The sequence below is a fragment of the Wyeomyia smithii genome, chromosome 2 (genome assembly GCF_029784165.1).
Source record: "Wyeomyia smithii strain HCP4-BCI-WySm-NY-G18 chromosome 2, ASM2978416v1, whole genome shotgun sequence".
In the NCBI taxonomy this organism is placed as follows: Eukaryota; Metazoa; Arthropoda; class Insecta; order Diptera; family Culicidae; genus Wyeomyia; species Wyeomyia smithii.
This window is the reverse complement of record NC_073695.1, coordinates 38606502-38626718: the sequence shown is the minus strand read 5'-3', so window position 1 is coordinate 38626718 and position 20217 is coordinate 38606502. Positions and strand designations below refer to the sequence as shown.

Genomic DNA, 20217 nt, shown 5'->3' with positions numbered 1-20217 from the left:
TAGTATCTGTAGACTTCTCTCCCCCACAAACCTTGATGATCCCGGGGTGACATGGCATCGATGATTATCGATGTTTTCACCAATCTGTATTTTCACCGACTTTACCACCCATTGCTACTCGGTTGTACCCATTACAGTTCTAATTTCATTTTCAGTCGCAGCCCAACTTCGAAATCAAAGCAAAATGATCATGAGTTAACATTTTCCTGGGCCATTGAAACTAATACTCGGCTTGAATAAATTTCCTTTTTATAGCATTCGGCATAATAAAGACATCGCAACTTGCGCCAGCTCAGAATTTTCACCTCGCGGACGAGAACATTTCCAAGCCCGTTTCATAAAATGTAAGAAATGCTAAATTATTCAAAGCGCCACTTGTATACTTAACGAATCACTGCGACGGGAAAATCCGTTGCCCACGACAAGCAAGAAAGTGCAACGATAAAAAAATATAAATAAATGAAGAAATCTCCAAAACTCCTCGAGCGTCGCGAATTCAAGAGAAAAAAAACCGGGAGGTATTTTCGACTGACCGTCCGTCTGCTGCCGCGGAACCACGCCAGGAACGCTCTTTGCCGGAGAGAAAATGAAAGCAGGAAAACGGAGGCGCATAATTAAACCGGAATAAGCCTGCTGAAGTCATTTCCTCTCGGCGTCCTTGTTTCAAGGACGCGAGCGGTACGCTCGGTGGACCGGCAAGGAAAAGCTTGATTGTTCACGATCTTCGCCGAAGGAGCAACTTAATTTGGGCAAAATTTATCATTATTTATATTGCACGCCATCTGTGAGCAGGCTGATGGAAGCGGAATTCGCGTGGGGTTCGGGAAGGGTTTTGTTTTGTTTTTCTTTGTCTTTTTGTCAAGGTTTTCCCTCGCTGTCGGGATTTCAGCGGGCTCCTGTCGCCTTGTTATAGACTTGTAGCTACAAGTTTTGCTTTTTTGCCTTCACGCAGGAAAAAGTTTTTATTTGTCGGTTTCGGAATCCTTGTCAGTCAATTTGAGTCGAACTTGGGACGGCCGGATTGATCAACTTTTTGGGATGATGCGAAATTTAATTGGTGAAATTGTTGGCTTTGGGCTGCCCCAACTTTGCGAAAAACACGAACGAATTACACGGTGATTCTGTCGATAAAACGAGGTTAGCTCCAATACCGGATTAAGCTTTGGGATTTCCTTGCATCGGGTGGTAGTTTTCAGCCAGGGTCAAATTGTGGGACAGCTTTCGTCCCGGTATGACTAAGTGCCTGGTTTCAGCACTGTGTCCACGGGCTGAAGGTAAACTTGCGTAAATTTTATGACCTTCCCCGTTAGGGGAACAAAGGCGAAAGCGGCTTCATTTGGCCGGGATGTGCAGAGAATTAATGATGAGCCATAAATGATAATTGGGTTTTCGCTTCTATCAACATTCTGAGAGCAGCAAGAAAAAAAAAAACCGAATCCGTGAGGTGAGCCCGCCGAAATAAATCAAGCGGAGGAGGCTCGAGGCTACTGGCTAGTGGTGAATCGGAGGAACATTATCCCATCAGGTGACGAACGTGACTTCATTTTGGACGGCAGAGTAATTTATAATTCGAGCATTTTTCGATACTTTCTGTTGACATCGATTTGATGATGATGATGGTAGGTGGGGGACCGAATTTCGAATTTGCCGTGAGCGAGTAAGTTGAAAAAGTGCTAATGACAAGAATCGTCCATGAGATGATTGTTTGGTAGCTTGGAAAAACAATCGATCCTTCACTTTGAATGTTTTACTTGCTAGTAAATGTTGGCTAACGAATAAGTTTCGATTTCTGTTTTTGGTTAATTTTTCAAAAGCTGGTTAGATCTTTTCTTTCTGATTTTAAACGACATTTGGAGTCACTTCGTTTACATGTTCAGATCCTCAAAACCATAAGCCTTCCAGTGACTTGTGTCATGATTTGGAATCATTTTTTGTTGTTTTCTGTCAGTTTTAATTGGAGAAATATTTTTCCTATTAATGCTTTTGCTGAGCATTTTGGATGTTCTCTGTAATAACCAGTCAGAGATATACATTGTAACTCTCTGTTTGCTCGCCTATACTATCTGAACGAAGTGAGTAATTGATTTTCGCACATTCTCTATTTATACTAAGCCAGCAAGCAGGGGAGCTGCGTAGCCGCAAGGTTACAGAGTCCGCTTTGTCAAGCGAATGGTCATGGGTTCGAATCTTAGTAAAATCAGGCCATCCGATGTCAAAAAAGACTTAAGCATGGGTTTATTCTCAGGCTCCCCACCAGTTACCCTTCCTTTACGCTGACATCTACGAATACCTTTGTGTGACTTCCACTTAACAAAAAATTAGTCCCTCTTATCAATAAAACTGGCCAGAAGGACGCACGACGAAACTTCTCCAGGGAATTATAATTAGTGATATTTGGCAAGAGGAACGAGTATCGGTATAATAGAACAGTAAGTGTGTAAGGAAGAGTAGCACATTACACACAAGCACTGATGAACAATAATAATAAGCATGCCACTTCTCAATAGAGGTATTGCTATTAACAGAAGTGCGGGAAACAGCAGGCACCCGGGCATATCTCACAATAGATCCACGATTCTGATCGCAGTGAGGAAGCCCATACAGGAAAAAAAAGGCCAGCAAGCAGTCGAAAGCAAGCGAAGGGGAAGCGAGTTCATGATTGGTTGAGAGCTACTTTCCACTAGTTTATCAATTGGTGGTCAAAATCCGTTTAGTGGTATTAATATAATATGCATTGCCACCCGATTACGCTAGAGTCCTAAATTAAAAAAAAAAACTTACCAAATTAAAAAAAAAATCTTACATAGAGATCTTCGCATCGATTCCAAAAATATACGGTTCGCAGGCAAATCTGCACATCTAGTATTCTTGATTCAGCCACCCTGTCACCTAATCCTCCTAAGAGTAATGGAAAATGCACATGAGCAAAATGAAGTGGTGAAGTCTCAGAAGTAATAATCTACTGTACTTCCGAGACTTTGTCGCTCTTACAGACATAATCAGGGCTGTCAACCATCCAATCTAAACTGGATATTTAATTTTTTTTTCGGGTGATCCAGTCAAACAGTGGAATCACAAAATCTCCCAGTTTTTCTATGTTTTTGTTGGTTTTACACAAATTTTTTGACTGCTAAAATGTTTTTGTTTATTAAGAAAATACGTTCTTCCAACTTATTCGAAAAATTTATTGGCATTTTGATTAAAAAAATCAGGCTCCTTTCATCAATAATTCAAATTCAGAGGCGAAGTTTTGACGTAGAATTACGTCTTACGGCAACATATACAGGGGACCAATTTCAATACAGGGATCCAATTTCAAAAACCACAAACAACGAGAGCGTCACGAAAATTGTCTAATTTAAAACGTTTTAAACTCAGTCAGTTTCCAACCGATTTTCGTCGTTTTTGCAGTAATCGATTGGAAAATCAACTAAGCACCCGTTCAAATGCAGAAAGTTGTAATCTGATTGTTCATCATTCATTTTTGTACATCCGTGTTACGGAACTGAGAAAAACTGTAGGAACTGGAAATAAAGGCGGGGCTTATCATAAGATTGCTCTAAGCCAGAATGAATGAGATGTATTTTTCGTACATTAGTATTACGACATACGAAGTAAATTTTTTCGAACGTTGTAGAATAGTGTAACTGGAAATAATTAAGTCACACCTCTTTTTCCAGTTAAATCATTCCACAACGTTCGAAAAATTTATTATGTCAGAGCGGATATCGCACGCTATCTGCCCATGAAGCATTTATGCGATAATTGAATGAAAATTGCAATTGCAGCTATCAGTCTTTTTCAAGGCTACTAAATATATTTGGAAAAGCATGAGGAAGGGATATTACTAAACTGCAACTGTGGTTTTGATGCTGCTGCAAAGGCACAGCAGTGTGATGTTTATTACGATTTGTTGATACTGCGCATAACAAGCGGTATATACGAAACTATTCCGATTTCAAACTGAAAAGTTCGGAACATTCTGCTCACGATGGTGAGTCCGTTTTAGAACATTCACAACACTTCATTAACATGGATGTAACGTCCTGAAGAAGACGGTTATAGTTCGACATCACAGCAGAACTTCGATCTTCATACTCATGTAATAACATACGAAAAGTATACGGAAAAATATACCGCTTCACACCATTGAATTGATAAACCCTAATCGAGTGTATTTCCAAAGCTATTGCAAAAAATTTATTGACATAAGCCAGGCTGCCGTAATTCTACGTTAACCTTGCGGTCGTATCTTATAAACAACCTCTTTAACTTTTTTCAAAGATTGTCGATAGGTACATGAATTTCAAATATTTATTCCTATTCGAGAACAAATCATGAAATGGATCCAGATGGCAAGTTTCTCTCGATCATAGACGTATTTTTGAAAGTTAATTGGTAATGAGTGTTTTCTTAAAATATAATAGAACTTTCTGATTTGTGAATATTTAAAAGATTTTAAGTAATTTGATAGACTTATCAGGCATGTCAAAAAAGGTACCCAATCATTTCACCACATTTTCGAACTGCTCCAATTAAGGATACATAATTCTATCCGTATCCGCTATTTTTTGATTACAAATTTATAACACATATTTTTCTTCCAGCATTATTCAGCTTGACAGACTCGACGCAACGTTTCAAAAGACACGTCTTCAACGCCCCCGAGGGTTCACACCGGCATGATTCAAAGCGACACGGTAAAGCTGCAAAAGGCAAAAAACATAATGTCGAAAAAAGTCTATAAGTACCCAAACGAAGCGCGTAATATGATGGTGAGCGTGGGGCAAAGAAAAAAAAAGACGAAAACGCACCGGAGCGGATGTTCTCTATTTTCGGCTTCCGATTCTTCGCATCCTCAAAGACTCAAAGACAGTGGCGTGAAAAAAAGTAGGCTACCATTTAGGTGGAAGGAGTCATGGGGCACGATTGGCGATAAATAACAGCACCCCCACTGTGGGGAGTGTCATGCCCCGTAAGTGACTGATTGAGGCCTATTCGACGCAGAATGGCTGCTTCAGAAAACAAGACTCGAGCAAAGTGCATGATTAGGGATAAAATTGGTGTGCTTTTATTTCCGGGAACTGGCTGGTGTTTGTTTTAAGGATGGAATGCTATCCGAGTTGAGTGTGAACTTGATTCACTACTGCTGAATCGAAATTGGATCTCAAGTACCGGCTGCTGACGTCTTTTGCGCCAGTGCCTGTTGGTACCCTTTTTTATTTATGGCGTCGTGTTTCCTTCAGATTACGGATACCATCTTGACGATAGGAGAAAAAGGATCGTAATTTGTAGCGTTGTAGGAATATAAATCACAGCCATTTTATGAGCACGGTACATGTAGTTAAATTGAGCGCAATTACCATTAATTATCCTATTATTTGCCCCAAGTCTAGCCGTTCATTCAGGCAGTCTGTTGGGGCGAACCTCCTTCGTACGGTTGCTGGGCAAGGAATGGCACCGAAGTAACATATTAGAATTATGCCGAATAGGTTATAAAACAGTGACGTGGGGGTCTGACTTGATGAATAATTTGCTTCTTGCGCGTAGCCAAAGAGTCCTTTCTTTAGTGGAGAAAAGTTGGCCCGGTCATTACTCCCTAGTTGAACTGGGTTTTAATGGTTTAACAAATTTGCGATAATCTTCTGCATACGTCTGTGCCGATTAAATGTCTGCTACTGTGTTTCTTGAATATTAAATGGTTTTGTTTTTTTTTTCAATTTATTTACAGATTCTTAAATAATGTCTGCTCCAGAAGGAACATCAAACGGGTATGTATTTAACGCAAGCTTTCATTGGCTAGCTTCCCATCTCATATCAGTGCAGCACTATCAGTTAACTCTGAAACTAATCCCTTTCATGGCACTAGCTTTGTGCTGTTGATAGAATAGAACTCTCTTGCGCGTTGCTTTTCTCATCCTAGTGAAAAGTAGCCACAATCACGACCCTATAAAGCTTTACACCATAGTTACATACGTGTGCCTGTTGAACTTATCACCACCAATAATCAACTTAATAACCGACGGCCCCGTTTATCACCTACCAAAACCACACAAACAAAAACACTCAACCCGCCCGAAACTCACACATAGTTTTCCTAAATTACCACCCCCGCCGACCGGTAGCACCCAGCCGACCGGAAGCGCCAACAATGCCACCGGCAACCGGCTGCAGCAGACGCAGGCCCAGGTCGACGAGGTGGTCGGCATCATGCGCGTCAACGTGGAGAAGGTGCTCGAGCGGGACCAGAAGCTGTCGGAACTGGATCACCGGGCCGACGCGCTGCAGCACGGAGCTTCGCAGTTCGAGCAGCAGGCCGGCAAGCTCAAGCGGAAGCAGTGGTGGGCCAACATGAAGATGATGATCATCATGGGCATCATCGGGGTGGTTCTGCTGATTATCATCATCCGTGAGTACTAACTACAGAGTTTGCAGATAAGCTTGTATGAGCCTGCATGTGTGTGTGTGTTTTTTATTTTCTTGTTTTATTTTCATTTCTGTCACTAACGCTTCTCGCCGGCTCGAAACGGCAGCTGGGCTGACTGTCATTAGTGGATGTAATGTTCTGCTCGATGGGCTTTTTTTGTTGCTCGGAAGTATCTAACAGAGGGGAAAAAGATGACGCTTTTTAATTAGATGCATGTAGCAAACTAATGAATTCGCCCTGATTTCCTTAGCTTGGCAGCAACGCGATCTGCGTCGTCGTCGTCGGGTTGGTAAACAGCGAACTTAGGAATATCCTTTCATTACTTTCAAGCGCTCTTCTGTCCCAGGGAAAAGGTGAAAAAGGCATAGGACTCGCTCTCTGAATGACAACTATTTTTTCTCAGGTGTTTACTGAAGGAAATTTGTGCACAAGCGTGAGTGAGTGTGCGTAAATAGTTTACAGTTTGCTCATCCCTATTACTTTTGCCCAGGGAAAATTAAAATATTTTCAATATCGTTAACATTGTACAGATCAGCGGCAACTTGTTATCGTGCAGTCAACCTGTTTGAATTATTAAAGATGAAAATAATTCCATTATATTATTTATCCATTGTGCCCTTTCTTGTTAAGCTACTTGATGGTGAAGCTGATTATTTCCGGCAATGGCCACTTAATCATCATTTGAATAATCAGGACTCTATTGGGCGTTACTTACAGCTTTACCCATTTCATACCCAACAGTAAAATAACGCGTTTTTTGCGAGCTTCTTTTACGTAGTGTGACGTTAGTATGTATAAAAAAAACGTTGGTCTCAATGTGACTTAGGCTTTTTTGCGAATTACGCGGTTTTTACGTAATATTTCATGCTAAAAGGACTCAAAATCAAAAACAGAAAAAGAACGAAATGAGCAAAATGTGATCTCAAAAAATTTTAAGAACAGCTGGAAAATATCGGGCAATGAATAAAAACTGGAAAAAAAAGAAAAAATACTGAATAATAGGAATTTATAAACAAGCGAAAGGGGGGTGTCTTAACTTATTCTAACTTTTATATGTATTTCATTGTTGCTATCAAAGAGCATTCTGCCAGAACATTTCAAAAACGAACAACCATTTTAATTGACCATTCTTGACTTCCTTGACAGATTTTCCTATGGTTATAAATTTTAAAAGGATGAAAAATTAAATTTTGTCCTTTCAAAAAAAATATATACCGCTGGTCAACTTTGTCAAACAAAATTTTGTCTGCCCCTGATTTCATCACCTTTCTAACTTGAATTTGTCATCATTTATCTTTTTTTTTTGAGAATATGTCAGGGTGAACTGTTTTTATTTATATTCAATATTTTAGCGCTTTCGCACAACTCTGTATAGAATAAAATCATTCTGGATGTAGTGTTTTTTTGGATTAATTTACCATCTCCATTGTACGTATAACAATTCAGTAGCTTCTGATTTTTGTAAAGATCTATAACAGCGCCGGCTACGTTCTATGGTCGTATAGGGAAGGATGAAAGGAAGTGTTACAAATTGTTATTACCAGAAACCAAGTTTAGCACTGCATCTCTAACGACTGTTAAGGAAAGGAAGGAACTTGATAAGTAACGGATTTTTACACTTTTATGACTTCCCTTTTACGATGAAATTACATATTGCTCTTCATTACTAAGCCCCTTCAGTTTCTCGTTCCAAGTATCGGCAATTATAACTGCCTGGAGAGGATTTTAGCGTGAGGTTAGAATCAAAGTGGTACACTGGGGAAGAACGTGAGAATAATCTCATGCCTAAAAGCCCCTCTGACACCGAACTCATGATTTAAAATGTTTTAGTCTCAAGCGAAAAGTAAATAATTTTAAAAATCATTTATCATCATTGGAACACAGATATTCTTGAAAATATCAGAGCTATAAAAATGATCCGGAGCACAATTCTCAAAAATAAATTGTCTCACATTTCTCCATCCTGGACTTCGGCTGAGAGTATTAATATTTATAGGACGAAGTTATACAGGGTGGCGAAAACCTGGAAAATCAGGAAATGTCAGAACAATTTTTTTATAGGCTAATGCGTTTGGTTTCATATCCTATCGAAAACTTTTTCACTGGTATTTCAGAGTTGTGTTAATCCACGTTGCACTTTTTTGTGCAGAATGCTCAAAAACATCAGAGAAATTAATTTTATATTTCAGGGAATATCAGGGAAAATCAAAAAAATTATTCTCAAAAAATCTCCGCCACCGTGTTATATTAACTGTCCGACGTTTCGTCACTGATCAGTGACATCTTGAGGGGACAGAATATTTAATTCTCTCTTCGTCAAGGTAGTTTACAAGCTTATCGTCAACATCAATGGATACCATCTAATTTATTCATCTGATACTTGTGAAGGTGGTTACAAATGTTATTTGTATCTTCATAAATTTTTTTTCGTTTTTATGAAAGCAAAACTTGAATTCTCTCATAATAGTAGAAAGGTGGTATCCAAGACACGACCGCATAGTTGACGTAGGACTTTAATAATTTTATATTTCCCTTTGAGGCTCTGTTTGATTTAAGCTCGTTTTACTTTTGGCTTTTGGTTAGATTATGTCTAATCACATTTCTTAGTTTTCTTGATTATTTCAACCAATTTAAGCTCAACATCCTCCAAAAAAGGTATTTGGGTTCTTTATGTTGCCGAAGCGGATGACCGGAGTCGGTAAAACGGTTCCTGGAATATGAACGGAACATTTGCCGGTAATATAATGATCAGGATCTAAGCAGTACTAAGCCTCTAAGTACTTGGGTAGTAATATCAAGTATCTAGGTCGTCAGCCTTAATTCATAAAACGACACCTCAAATGAATTGGAACTAAAACTAGTTCATTGGTGGAAATATCTATGAAAAAAGTCATGAAAAGAGAACCGTTCATTTTTGGCATGGTTCAATCTTGGCATCAGAAAAATTCTGCCGTGTCGCAAAATCGAACGGGGTCTGTATTTTGATTATTTATTTGCAGCACTCTATTTTAGAAGAAAAAACATTCTCTTTAACATTGATGAATACCATTCATTCTAATACAGTCAATTTTCTTCAATACGCGAAAAGGAAAGCTTCTATACAGACCCAAATTGAATACGATTTAGTAGAAATTAAACAATATTTATTTGTCTTGTGAAAGATGGCTCACTCTCCGATCACCAAGCGGCAAAGATGTCACATAATAAAACTTTCCTGCAGTTACAAGTTCGTGGACAAAGTAAAGTAAAATAAAAGTATATTCACAGAAAATTTGAAATGGACATGAGAAAAACAGAGTGTAGAGTTCAAAAATAAACAACGCATTTTATCTGTACAATGAACCTGATTTATATACCCTGCTATCTGCCTCTACCGACACGTACAGAATTTTGCTGTCCCCGGTGGCGCAGCGTGTTTTGCGGCACCTAAATAATCATATTGAATTCTGATATTTGCCACTACATATACGAAACAAGAAAAGAAGAAGACAATTCAAATGGCAATTCGATTGTGTTCCAGATCGCAAAACGAAACCTACGCGTTAACCCAACACGCCCCACTGTGCGTCGACAACGGCAATGTAGTCTTCACTTGGCTTGGCTGTACACAAATGAATATCGAGTTCTACTGCACTGATAGACAACGAGGGACCAGCGCTCTATTCATACATTGCTCGGTGCAGTGCTGTTGCCTGTGCCAGCATGTTTTCCATCAAGACATCAGTTTTAATAATATTTTGACAGCAGAACGTTAAACTGTTTGATAGTGGAAATGGTTACGAACTTTCCGAAAAAGCTTCACCTTCAAGACATCAATATAGTCTAGGCTCATAGAAACAAACGTTAGTTGACCTATTGGGACGGGGAGATTCTGTCAAATTTTTTTTGCCACTGCTATACAGGATATCACAGCAAGCAGTTGGTGTCTATTCATGAAGTCTGTGCCAGAGGTGCTCGCATGTGATTGGTACATTGTTCGTGAAAATTCGACCTTGAAACTTTTATGAAATTTCCACTGTTCAACAATGAAATGATAATGATAACTGAGTAATCACAAAATTGTCCATCATTTTATCAATCCAACGACATATTGATTATTGCAATCCATCATGTGGTTACATTAGTATTACCGTTTGAAATCTTCCATTCCAACGTTACACCTTGGTTTTAGTTTCCGCAGAATGTATCTCGATATAGTGCGGTTAGACGTAGTCCTACGTCAAAAATCAAAAATAGTCATATATAAAAAATATGCTCTTACAAACTCATGTTTTTTTTTCTTTTTCTGTAAATGTCTTCCTGAACGTTCCCAATTATGACTTTTTCAATAATTGAAGAGTAAACTTTTTGGCAAGCTTTCTCGAATAAAAATTAACCATGACTGTAACGTTTTTTTTACGCGGTCGATATGTAGCGCGTAAAAAATATCGTGTAAATTCCGTTATCCGCGTAAATCTGAAATCCGCGTAAGAAAAAATCTATTTGTAAGTTTTTTAATCATTTTAGCTAAATACTTTCGAAAAATAATCAGTGGCAGTGTCATTTTCTCCTGCAAATCCTGAACTGAAAAACAAGAAAAAATATAAAAAGGTTAAATCAAATCAGTGAATATTTAGTAATTGGATTAAGTAAAGTTATCGGACACGCTAAAAAAACCCATTGAAAATATGCCGCGCAAAAACGACTTTTCGTGGAAATCGCGTAAAAAACTGCGTAGAAAAGACACGTGAAAAATGCGTAAGTGTATATACTAGAATCCATACACCGCACAGTACGTTGAATGCGTTGAATGTATGGGACAAAAATCAAAACTGCATAATAAGATCGCAAGGGAGTCCTAATCACCAAATATTTAATCCTACACTTGAAACCATTTATTGTTCTATAAAAGTTATCCAAACTAATGAAGCCCTAGTTTTTATGTATTACAGGTCGGACTCGATTATATATGATTTGATATACAGGGTGCTATGGAGCTCACCTAAAATCCTTTAAGGGGTGAAAAAGGATCCTATTTGATGAAAAAAATCTTCTATGCATACGGCCAAAATTTACCTACTGCAGAGTTATTCACTTTTTTCAGTTTTCGGTTATGTTTGCCTTTAACGAGGTCTGTCTTGAGGCTCCCCATCCCAAAGTACAATTGAGCTGAAATTTAGCATGGAAACTTTTTTCGGAGAAGACGAAACTTTTGAGTCCTTCTGCTAAACTAAATTTGAAGGTCAATTTTTTCTCAAACATCCCATTAATAATTTAATTCTCTTCTTGTCAAGGTGTTAATAGCTTATCGTAAGCTTATTGTAAACAATAATTGGGGCGCATAAATTATTATTTAAATGTTCATGAATTACACATGTCTTTGCCAAGGCAAAACTTAAACTCTCTCATAAAAATCAAAACGAGTAACATATTTAAAAAAACTTGCCAGCATCGTACCTCGAGACCATCTGGGAGATGAAGTTGACTAACCATTGATCATAAAAAAAAGTTATTCTTACTCCATGATCGGACATGAAAAAACGAGAAAAAAAGATAAAATTCTCAAAAAAAAATGTTTTTTTGAGCTAAGAGATTTGCTAGATTTATGCGATGTCTTCAGCAAAGTTGAAGATTGTGTTGTAGTATCGTTCCAGAAAAAATGTACACCGAAGTTTTTTTTCTTCTCAAAGAAAAAGTTTGAAAAACATTGAATTGAATTTTTCAAAAAACTCGCTTTTGATGATTTTTTGATTTTTTTTTCACAAGCACTATACAATGTTAGCTAAACATTGGTGCATGTTCGTACCTAGAGAATAAAAAATAGAGAAGTATTCATTCAAAAAAAGCGTTTTTTACAGTGTATTTATATATTTTTCTGAAGGACAAAATTATCTACAATTTCACTGAAGACAATATATCAATAAATAAACCGGCGCTCGGCGCAAGATTTCAAAAGTTCCGAACTTGCCAGGGGCACCAAAATTCTCAAAAATGATTAACAAGCTTTTAAATTTGATATATGCAGTCATACCTCGATATAAGGCAACTTTATTTTTATTTTCGTTACGTTATATCGAGTTACGTTATATCGAAGCACGAAAAAAATTATTTTTTTATTGATGCAAAATTCTTGATGGTTACTCAGAAGTGCGCAAAAACTTATTTCCCTCCACCTAAAAGTATAAATGAACCTGTATTTTTTCGCTTTAAGCCAATTTTCGTAGACAAACATAATCAGTCACAAAACATTGAAAAAAAAAGTCAATTTTACCCCATTTTACGGTACTTATTGGTTTCGAAATTTACTTAAAACATTTATTCGGAAATTATACATCTCAAAAATAATGGTTGTACTTTAATTTTGGGAAATTGAAAAAAGTTACGTTATATCGAGGTAAAATTTACGTTATATCGAGTTACGTTATATCAAGGTTGCCTTATATCGAGGTTACCTTATATCGAGGTATGACTGTATTTAGTTTGAGGTCAAGGACAAAACTTGTGTTGAACAGTGTTATTAACAATTTTTAGTTATTTTTACGGTAAGCTTCCAAAATGAACACTTCAAGTTTTCAGTTAGCCCTCACGATTTAAATTAACGTGATTTTTTTTCGACATGAGACAACACAAACGGGGTTTGATTTGTCATATTTCACGAACAAAGCCTATCATGATTTCGAATCTCAGTAGAATCAGAACGTTGGGTGTCAAAGGGGCTCCCTTCGATCTCCCTACTTGACCTTTCTCTCAGGCTGAACTCGAGAAAAACAGTCACAAAATATAATGAATATTTAGCACCAATATTTAGCAGGTAACTAATGAGGTTTGGTAAGAGTAGTACAGTCTAGCTAGATTCAGGTGTGTAGAGGGAAGGGTAAAAATATGAAAATCCGTTTCTGATCACAGTGACAATTAACTTTCCTTTCCGTAAGGGTCGTTTGAGATGCAGAGGTAAACTTGGTGTCTGGCAACATTTATCAAAACACTTCCCTCTTTTCTTCCCTAACTGACCGTAGGGACGTAACCGGCGCCGTTATCGATCTTCGCATTTCTGTTTTCACATTTTGTCTAAAATATCGATATCGAATCACATATTCTAACTCGAAGTTTCGAAATGCTCTATAAACAGGTTGAACATGTCAACAAGTTGCCATTGGTACAGCTTGAAAATTTATACTTGTCTACGGAACAGTGTCCGGCAAAAACTGTAAAAATTGGTTAATTTTGCTTCTTTCAAAACAAAAAACACGTGATAAACTAAATTATTGCCATTTCATTTTCACAGTATACTAGTAAAGGCATTCAACCGCACCGCATCACGATTTTGCGGTCAAGCAAGGTAACCGAAGACTGAAATTAAAGTTGTTATTTTGTGTGATTGCAAAAATGTGTGGTTTGAGCAGGGAGTGTGTGTGAGCGAGACTTTGATGGTGAAATTTTTTTTCAGCTTTTTTGAAGTTTGATGAACGAAATGTAAATATCGGAACCGTTCAGTTCTAGTTTGGTAGATTGAATTTAGAGTATTTATTTAAAAATTTTAAAAGATTGCACCAGAGCCTAACATTACAGTTTTTATTGTTTCCTCCTGCTTCTTTCCTATCTTTTATTCTATCAACTTTTTAGTTGTGAGGTGAACCAGACAGGCTTTTGACGTAGGATTGCGTTTTTGTTATAACATAATACGAAAAATGAAACCACCGCAGATGTTACATCAGACTTTAAACGATGATACCACTTTAACCACATACTAGATTGCATTAATCTTTCCCTCGATGGATTGACGAAATGTAGAACAATGTTTTAATACGTTATTTATCATTATTTCTTCACTGATTGGCAATGAAGTTCATGACAATTTTTAAGGCCGTATTTACACATGAATACTAGGGTGCCAATCATCGTATGGGAAAAAGTGACCAGAGAATTAAAAAAAAACCTATACAAAATGTTCACCTGCTCGAAAAAATACCCTGTGTAAAATTTCAGCTCAATCGGACCTAAAATGGGGTGGCGCAAAGCGATTGAAGTTTGGCTTTTTTGAAAACCGAAAAATCACCCAATAAATGAATAAATGAATCACCCTAATGAAACATAATGTATTCGATGCTAGTTATAGTGTATATCATTAAACAAGCTATTTCGAGAGAATAGTGGTCAATTTCAAAAGATAAATTCTAAACATTGTGAACTCCGCCTTCCACAATTGAAAAAACAACTAAGTCCCAGTGAGTAGATTTTTGCAAAAAAATTTTTTTTTCAGATGACACCAATTCTCGACGTTTCATGCGTTTTCAAGTCATTTGGCATCGAAAAAAAAATTTCGGAAACCGAAATTTCACGTACCCCCCCCCCCCCTTGGGTGATTTTTCGGTTTTCAAAAAAGCCAAATTTCAATCCCTTTGCGCCACCCCATTTTAAGTCCGATTGAGCTGAAATTTTGCACAGGGTGTTTTTTCGAGCAGGTGAACATTTTGTATAGGGTTTTTTTTTAAATTCGAGATGACCATTTTGGCTGGCACCCTAATGAATACCTATTACAGTCAGGCTTTTTTAACGCGGTTTTTTTATACGCGTTTTTTACGAGGTTTTTTACGCGGACTTTCTGAATTGACGCGGTTTTTTTTACGCGGATTTTTGAATTAACGCGGTTTTTTTTACGGATTTTTGAATTAACGCGGTTTTATTTTACGCGATACCGCGCTAATTCAAAAAAATTTTTACGAATTTCCGAATTAACGTGGGTTTGGAACCAGAAACGTTTAAGTGTTTATCTAGTAAAAGACTTAGTCCAAAAAATACTCTCCGCCCACCGAAAGATTCGGAATGACCGTCAAAGAGGACAATTAAATACTGTATTAAATACTGGTTCTAGAGAGTCTCGAGTTTTTTTCTAAAGCCCTTCTTGCTGGACTACTTTACGCAGATTTAAAGAAAAAAAACGTGTTTTTTTACGCGGATTTTTGAATTAACGCGGTTTTTTTCACGCGGATTTTCGAATTAACGCGGTTTTTTTTTACGAGGTACGTATCCCCCGCGTAAAAAAAACCTGACTGTATGTAGAAATGTTAATATGTATGTAGTGAACTGTATGTAGTTCAGAAAGGCAAAGATTGCCTGTAATAGTGCTCCAAATATTGGTTGAGATGTCAGAGCATCAGTTTTAATCTTGTTCAAATAGAAATTTCGACGGATTTAAAATAATGATTTTTAATATAAAAGGAAACTGATTTTTCCTACCCAACCGTAATCCTACGTCAAACTCGCGGTCGTATCTTGAAAACACTATCTTCTAAATGTTTAATCCTACTGTAATAACTTCGATTTCATTCATTCACAGGTGTAGCAATGAAATACGTGTCATAATTTTAACAACTACTTTTAACCGCCTAATACAATTATTTTCATTTATTTTTTGTTCGCAGACCCATTTTATCAAGTTAGTTTTGTTCTATACTTGCACTTGCTCAAATACTTAAACAACCAAAATTGTACCTAAATTGTTAGAAAAAAAAATCATTGACTATTTATAAATTGATTTTCATTATAACCTCTAACAAGCGATACTGTAACAATATTTTTTACGCTTTCATAACTTCTGCATATTAACTCCAGTGTACAATAAATATCGGAAGCTTCATCGAGTGGATTGGAACATTTTTTTACGAATATTTTATAAATTGCTAGAATTTAAATCTTTAAACGCAACTCAACGCCACTTTATCGAAACGCCTCCTGAAAAATGCTTTTTTGTTCTCCTTACAAAAAAAAAACAACCCGTTGCGAGAAATCCTTGTAATTATTTTTTCGTTCGCATCTATTTCCTGCAGACATTTCTTTGCCTGCCTGCTCGGGATTTCTTTCAACACCCGGCTTGGTACATCACAGCAGGGTGGATTAATTTACATTTTAATTAATGTGATTTTTCAAGTGTATACTTGCACAGTGTGCCGCTTTATTTTTTTCCTACTCGTTTATTGTAAACTGATGCTTGAGCAGAGCAGCAACTTGGGTGTTAAATTCACTACAAAAAGAAGTTTACTGTTTGTGTAGTTCCGTTTACTGAATGTACGATAAATCGTACAGTTTTTTGTGGATTTCATTGAAACGTTCAGCAAAATTCACTGAATTGATTGGTTTGACTGCGCTCCATTTAAATTAGAGGGTCAACTTGGGGCAAGAAGTGCCTGCCGCAGCAATCTTACTTGTTTTTTCGTTTCAGCCAAAATCGATTTGGCTGATTTTCTTGTTTTCCGTTTACAACTGGGCCAACAGTGTTGCAGAAAGTTAGCCTCACTCCTAGCTATGGAAAAGTTTCGATAGTCATAGACAACGCAATACATATAAACTGTTTTACTAAACTGTGGATCCTGTAGTTCCTAGTTAAACCGATTGCGAGTTGCAATTTTTTGATTTTATCTTTCAATAAAATATGGTCTGTATTTGGGTATCATACGTGACCAAGTTTTTTTTCCTGCTTTCAGTTAGTGTTTATATTGAGAAGTTAGTCTTCCGATTCCGACAACTTTTCGACTGCGTTGACTGACAAAGCTCCGAACGCGGTTCGATTTGATTTGCCTGCAGCTGTTTATTCGAATGAAGAACCGTTTTTTATGTGCCCGTCGATTTACTTTTCCCCGGGACAAGTGATTTTGCACGAAAATTGGATTGGAACTTCTGCATGAAACGATCTTTTTTATTGATTTTCAGTTCATCACAGTACGTATAGCGAATTAAATCGACGAGATTGCATTTAGCTTTTTTATAACCTATGAAAAGGAAAATAATATATTTTACGCCCTGCTAACCTAGCTGTAAGTCAGTTATCGTGCACGCTTCTAACCTGGTTGTGGAAATTTTTAACTCGCTGCATGAGGATCCGGCAATAATGTTCAGCTGCTAACTAGTGTGAGTGATCAAACCTAGAATTTAGTCCTAGCACTGGATTGGATTGCTAACGGTGGAATAATGCTGTTGCTAAAAGCTGTGACATTCACGGAGATTGATGTACTTTCTTACGCTCTTTTTCCCGTCTTTTTTTCTAGTTTCTATAATTTACTAGACCTTTTCCAGTAGCAACAAGGTCCCCTCCATACTTCAAAAATGAAATTGAAAACACCAACCGCTCTCGTCCCGCCCATTGACGATAAAAATCTTCACTCAGATATTTAGCATTATGCGCCGTTTTGAAAGCAATTCTAAAGAAGAAAAATCGGACCCATCTATCGTCACGTTTCTATCCACGAGGAAAAAGCAACAAAATATCCACAGCAAAATAAATATAATCCTTCGTCGTTATCACTCTAAACACCCACGGGTAGACTCTTGTCCTTGTCTTGTCACGATAGCAGCAAAGAGGAGGACGTTGCTTTTGTTACTGCACAAACTCCGAGGCAAAGGGAAAATATCCTCTTTGAAGATGATGGCACAGAATCGCGTATACTCTCGAATGTAGGAAATAACGAAAATTCACCAGTCCCACTCCATATCCTTTCCTCTCTTCTGCTAGCTCCACTCAATGGCGGATATCACAACACTACGATCCTTGTTTCCACCACCCATTCTCCCTTTCGACATTCCACCCGATTAGATAGTGGTTTCCCTAGCAGAGCTGCAGCAGTAGAGTTTCGTCGTTCCGATTTAGGTCGAACGCAGGAGTACACGTCCTGTTCAAAACAGTTTAGACCTGCCTGTTTCCGGCTTGGATGTGGTTAGGGTGTAAGTAAGTAATGCCTATGCAATCGCGCACACACAGAGTTTACAGACCGTAGGTCGAACTATTATTCAACTTATCACAACAGAATATCTTCGGTATCGTTAGGAAACCAGAAAAGAAAATCTTCGCTTTTTGTAGACTTTTATGTAATTGTTATACATACAAAAATAATATTACCATTTATTATATATTAAAACTAATTATATGATATATTGTAAACCGAAGCTTTTGTGTTGTCTTTCTGCCATTTGTGAATGTTCCCCCACGCTTTGTACATATCGCTTAAACATACCCGAAAGCCCGTATTTTTTGAGTTTCTGGATGCTAACTGCTAACTAGGCGGAAAATAATGCACATACGTACCAGTTATTGACGATCCGAGGTAATTTTGTTCTTTAGGATCCCTCACTATCGATGTTCATATTCGACAAACACAATTGGAGTTGATGTTTAAATTATCTGTAAAGAAACAAGAAAGATTTCAGTTGTTTAACCGTTGTTTTACTTTATTAGGTAACAAGACTGAATTTCAACGCTTTATGTTGATTGATCGTTACTAAGTTACCCGACGTCAGCGACGACGGAATGAACGCGAAGTTGCTGCACAAAAATATTTGCAAAGCAACGAAAAACTAATATCTCGCGTGATTTTTCAAAGGGACCTAAGTAACAATGACAGATTCTCTCCTCTCTGACTTTGTTTCGTTAATTACGTCGTCATTATATATATTTTCTAAGCTTTCTTCCCCTTAATCGAAAGATAGTAATACTATCTTGCTAACTATGCATTGAGTGTTATGAAATATGAAAAAATAACATAATTATTGATCAAAGAGAAAGTAAACAAAGAGAGTCTCTCAATGTTAGATAGGTCGCTTTGAAAAATTACGCGAGATATGTCTGTTTAGACGGCATTGGACCTCCCATCAGAATAGTTCACGTTTTTCGGTTGATCCGGGGCAGGCATGAGTGGTTGTAAGTTATGGCGATTTGTTCGCATTATTTTGCACCGAAGAGTCATTGAATTTCCTTAATCGGCTGATTGGGTGTAATGTTTCCGTTTTGACCTGTCTTTTTGCTGATCTGCGAATGTATTCGAGGAAAACGATAAAAAGGTAAAGATTTTTCAGCCAGAATAATCCGATGTAATCTCATAATTTTGAATCCGCTGAAACTTTGCAAAGATGTTCCTATGGGCTAAAGATGTCGTTTTGTGCTATTATTATTTTTTACAAATTGAAAAACCAAAAACAAAATAATACTCGTATGTATACTTACAAACAGTCAGCATACGTCCCAAGAGATGAATGAATTATAATTTAGCATCTCTTTAAAATAGTAAAAAAAAACTACGTCCCCCTTTTCAGATTCTTTTATTTTACCATCTACGTCGTGCCGTCTTGGCATTCACGTTAGTCCTCTCCGTAGATTTTTAAGACAACCATACAGGTTCCATTTCCCTCGGCAAAGCCAAGGGAAAGCAAAAGTCCCGATCGTGTCGTACTGAGCTTCAATTTCTGGTAGGTCGATTTCATTGCCCACTGCGTAGTGGCCTTTATTGCTTTGGGAGGTGTTTTGCCGAATAGTCAAGCTGTTCTCCCCCCCCCCGAAGAAAACGAGAAGGAAGGCATAGTTCGATTAAGCAATATGTTTGTGTCCCAGCTTCGTAAAAACTTAAACCAATCAACCACATATTTTCAATTGATGCAGTTAAAATGAGTTTTTGCCTCTAACTAAAATTTAAAATTTCACATAAAATTTTCATCCAGCGTAATTCAGTTCCACCCATGCTGTTTTGTTTTGACGATGAAGTGGGCATTCTATCTGAAACTGTGTTTCAGCAACCTTCAACATAATTTTCAATTGACTTGAAATCAATTAACAACAATGTCTTTCTTCAAGGTTACCAGTCATCAATAAAACAAGAGCTGAAAGAGAATTTTTTACTAACATTAACCACTTTACACCATCAAATTGATTGACCCGAACCATGGTCATGTACGCCACCAGCTAAGGTCGCACGAACAGAATTTTTCCCTAGCCGCACATCGGCAGTATGCAACACGCAACAATTGCACTTTTGGTATCTGCTTCTACC

General features: G+C 37.4%; 2 protein-coding genes across 7 annotated transcripts in view; one reads left to right on the top strand and one right to left on the bottom strand.

The window, feature by feature from the left end:
- The window catches only part of LOC129719478 (chondroitin sulfate N-acetylgalactosaminyltransferase 1), a 154417-nt gene that overhangs the window by 32817 nt on the left and 101383 nt on the right, over nt 1–20217 (bottom strand). For all 3 annotated transcript variants that reach the window (XM_055670838.1, XM_055670839.1, XM_055670840.1), the window contains one exon: nt 18483–18578. The gene's annotated coding sequence lies outside the window, so the exon portion shown is untranslated. The remainder of the gene's footprint in view (nt 1–18482; nt 18579–20217) is intronic.
- LOC129719479 (synaptobrevin) overlaps nt 1–20217 on the top strand; it is a 74605-nt gene that overhangs the window by 16577 nt on the left and 37811 nt on the right. The window contains exons 2-4 of one of the 4 annotated variants that reach the window (XM_055670842.1): nt 5732–5771; nt 6093–6409; nt 17449–18343. In XM_055670842.1, the coding sequence (XP_055526817.1) occupies nt 5743–5771; nt 6093–6409; nt 17449–17465 (363 nt within the window). In that variant the 5' untranslated portion in view covers nt 5732–5742 and the 3' untranslated portion in view covers nt 17466–18343. Of the gene's footprint in view, nt 1–5731; nt 5772–6092; nt 6410–17448; nt 18344–20217 lie in introns of those variants that run through there. The other 3 variants (XM_055670844.1, XM_055670841.1, XM_055670843.1) reach the window with 3 other exon arrangements.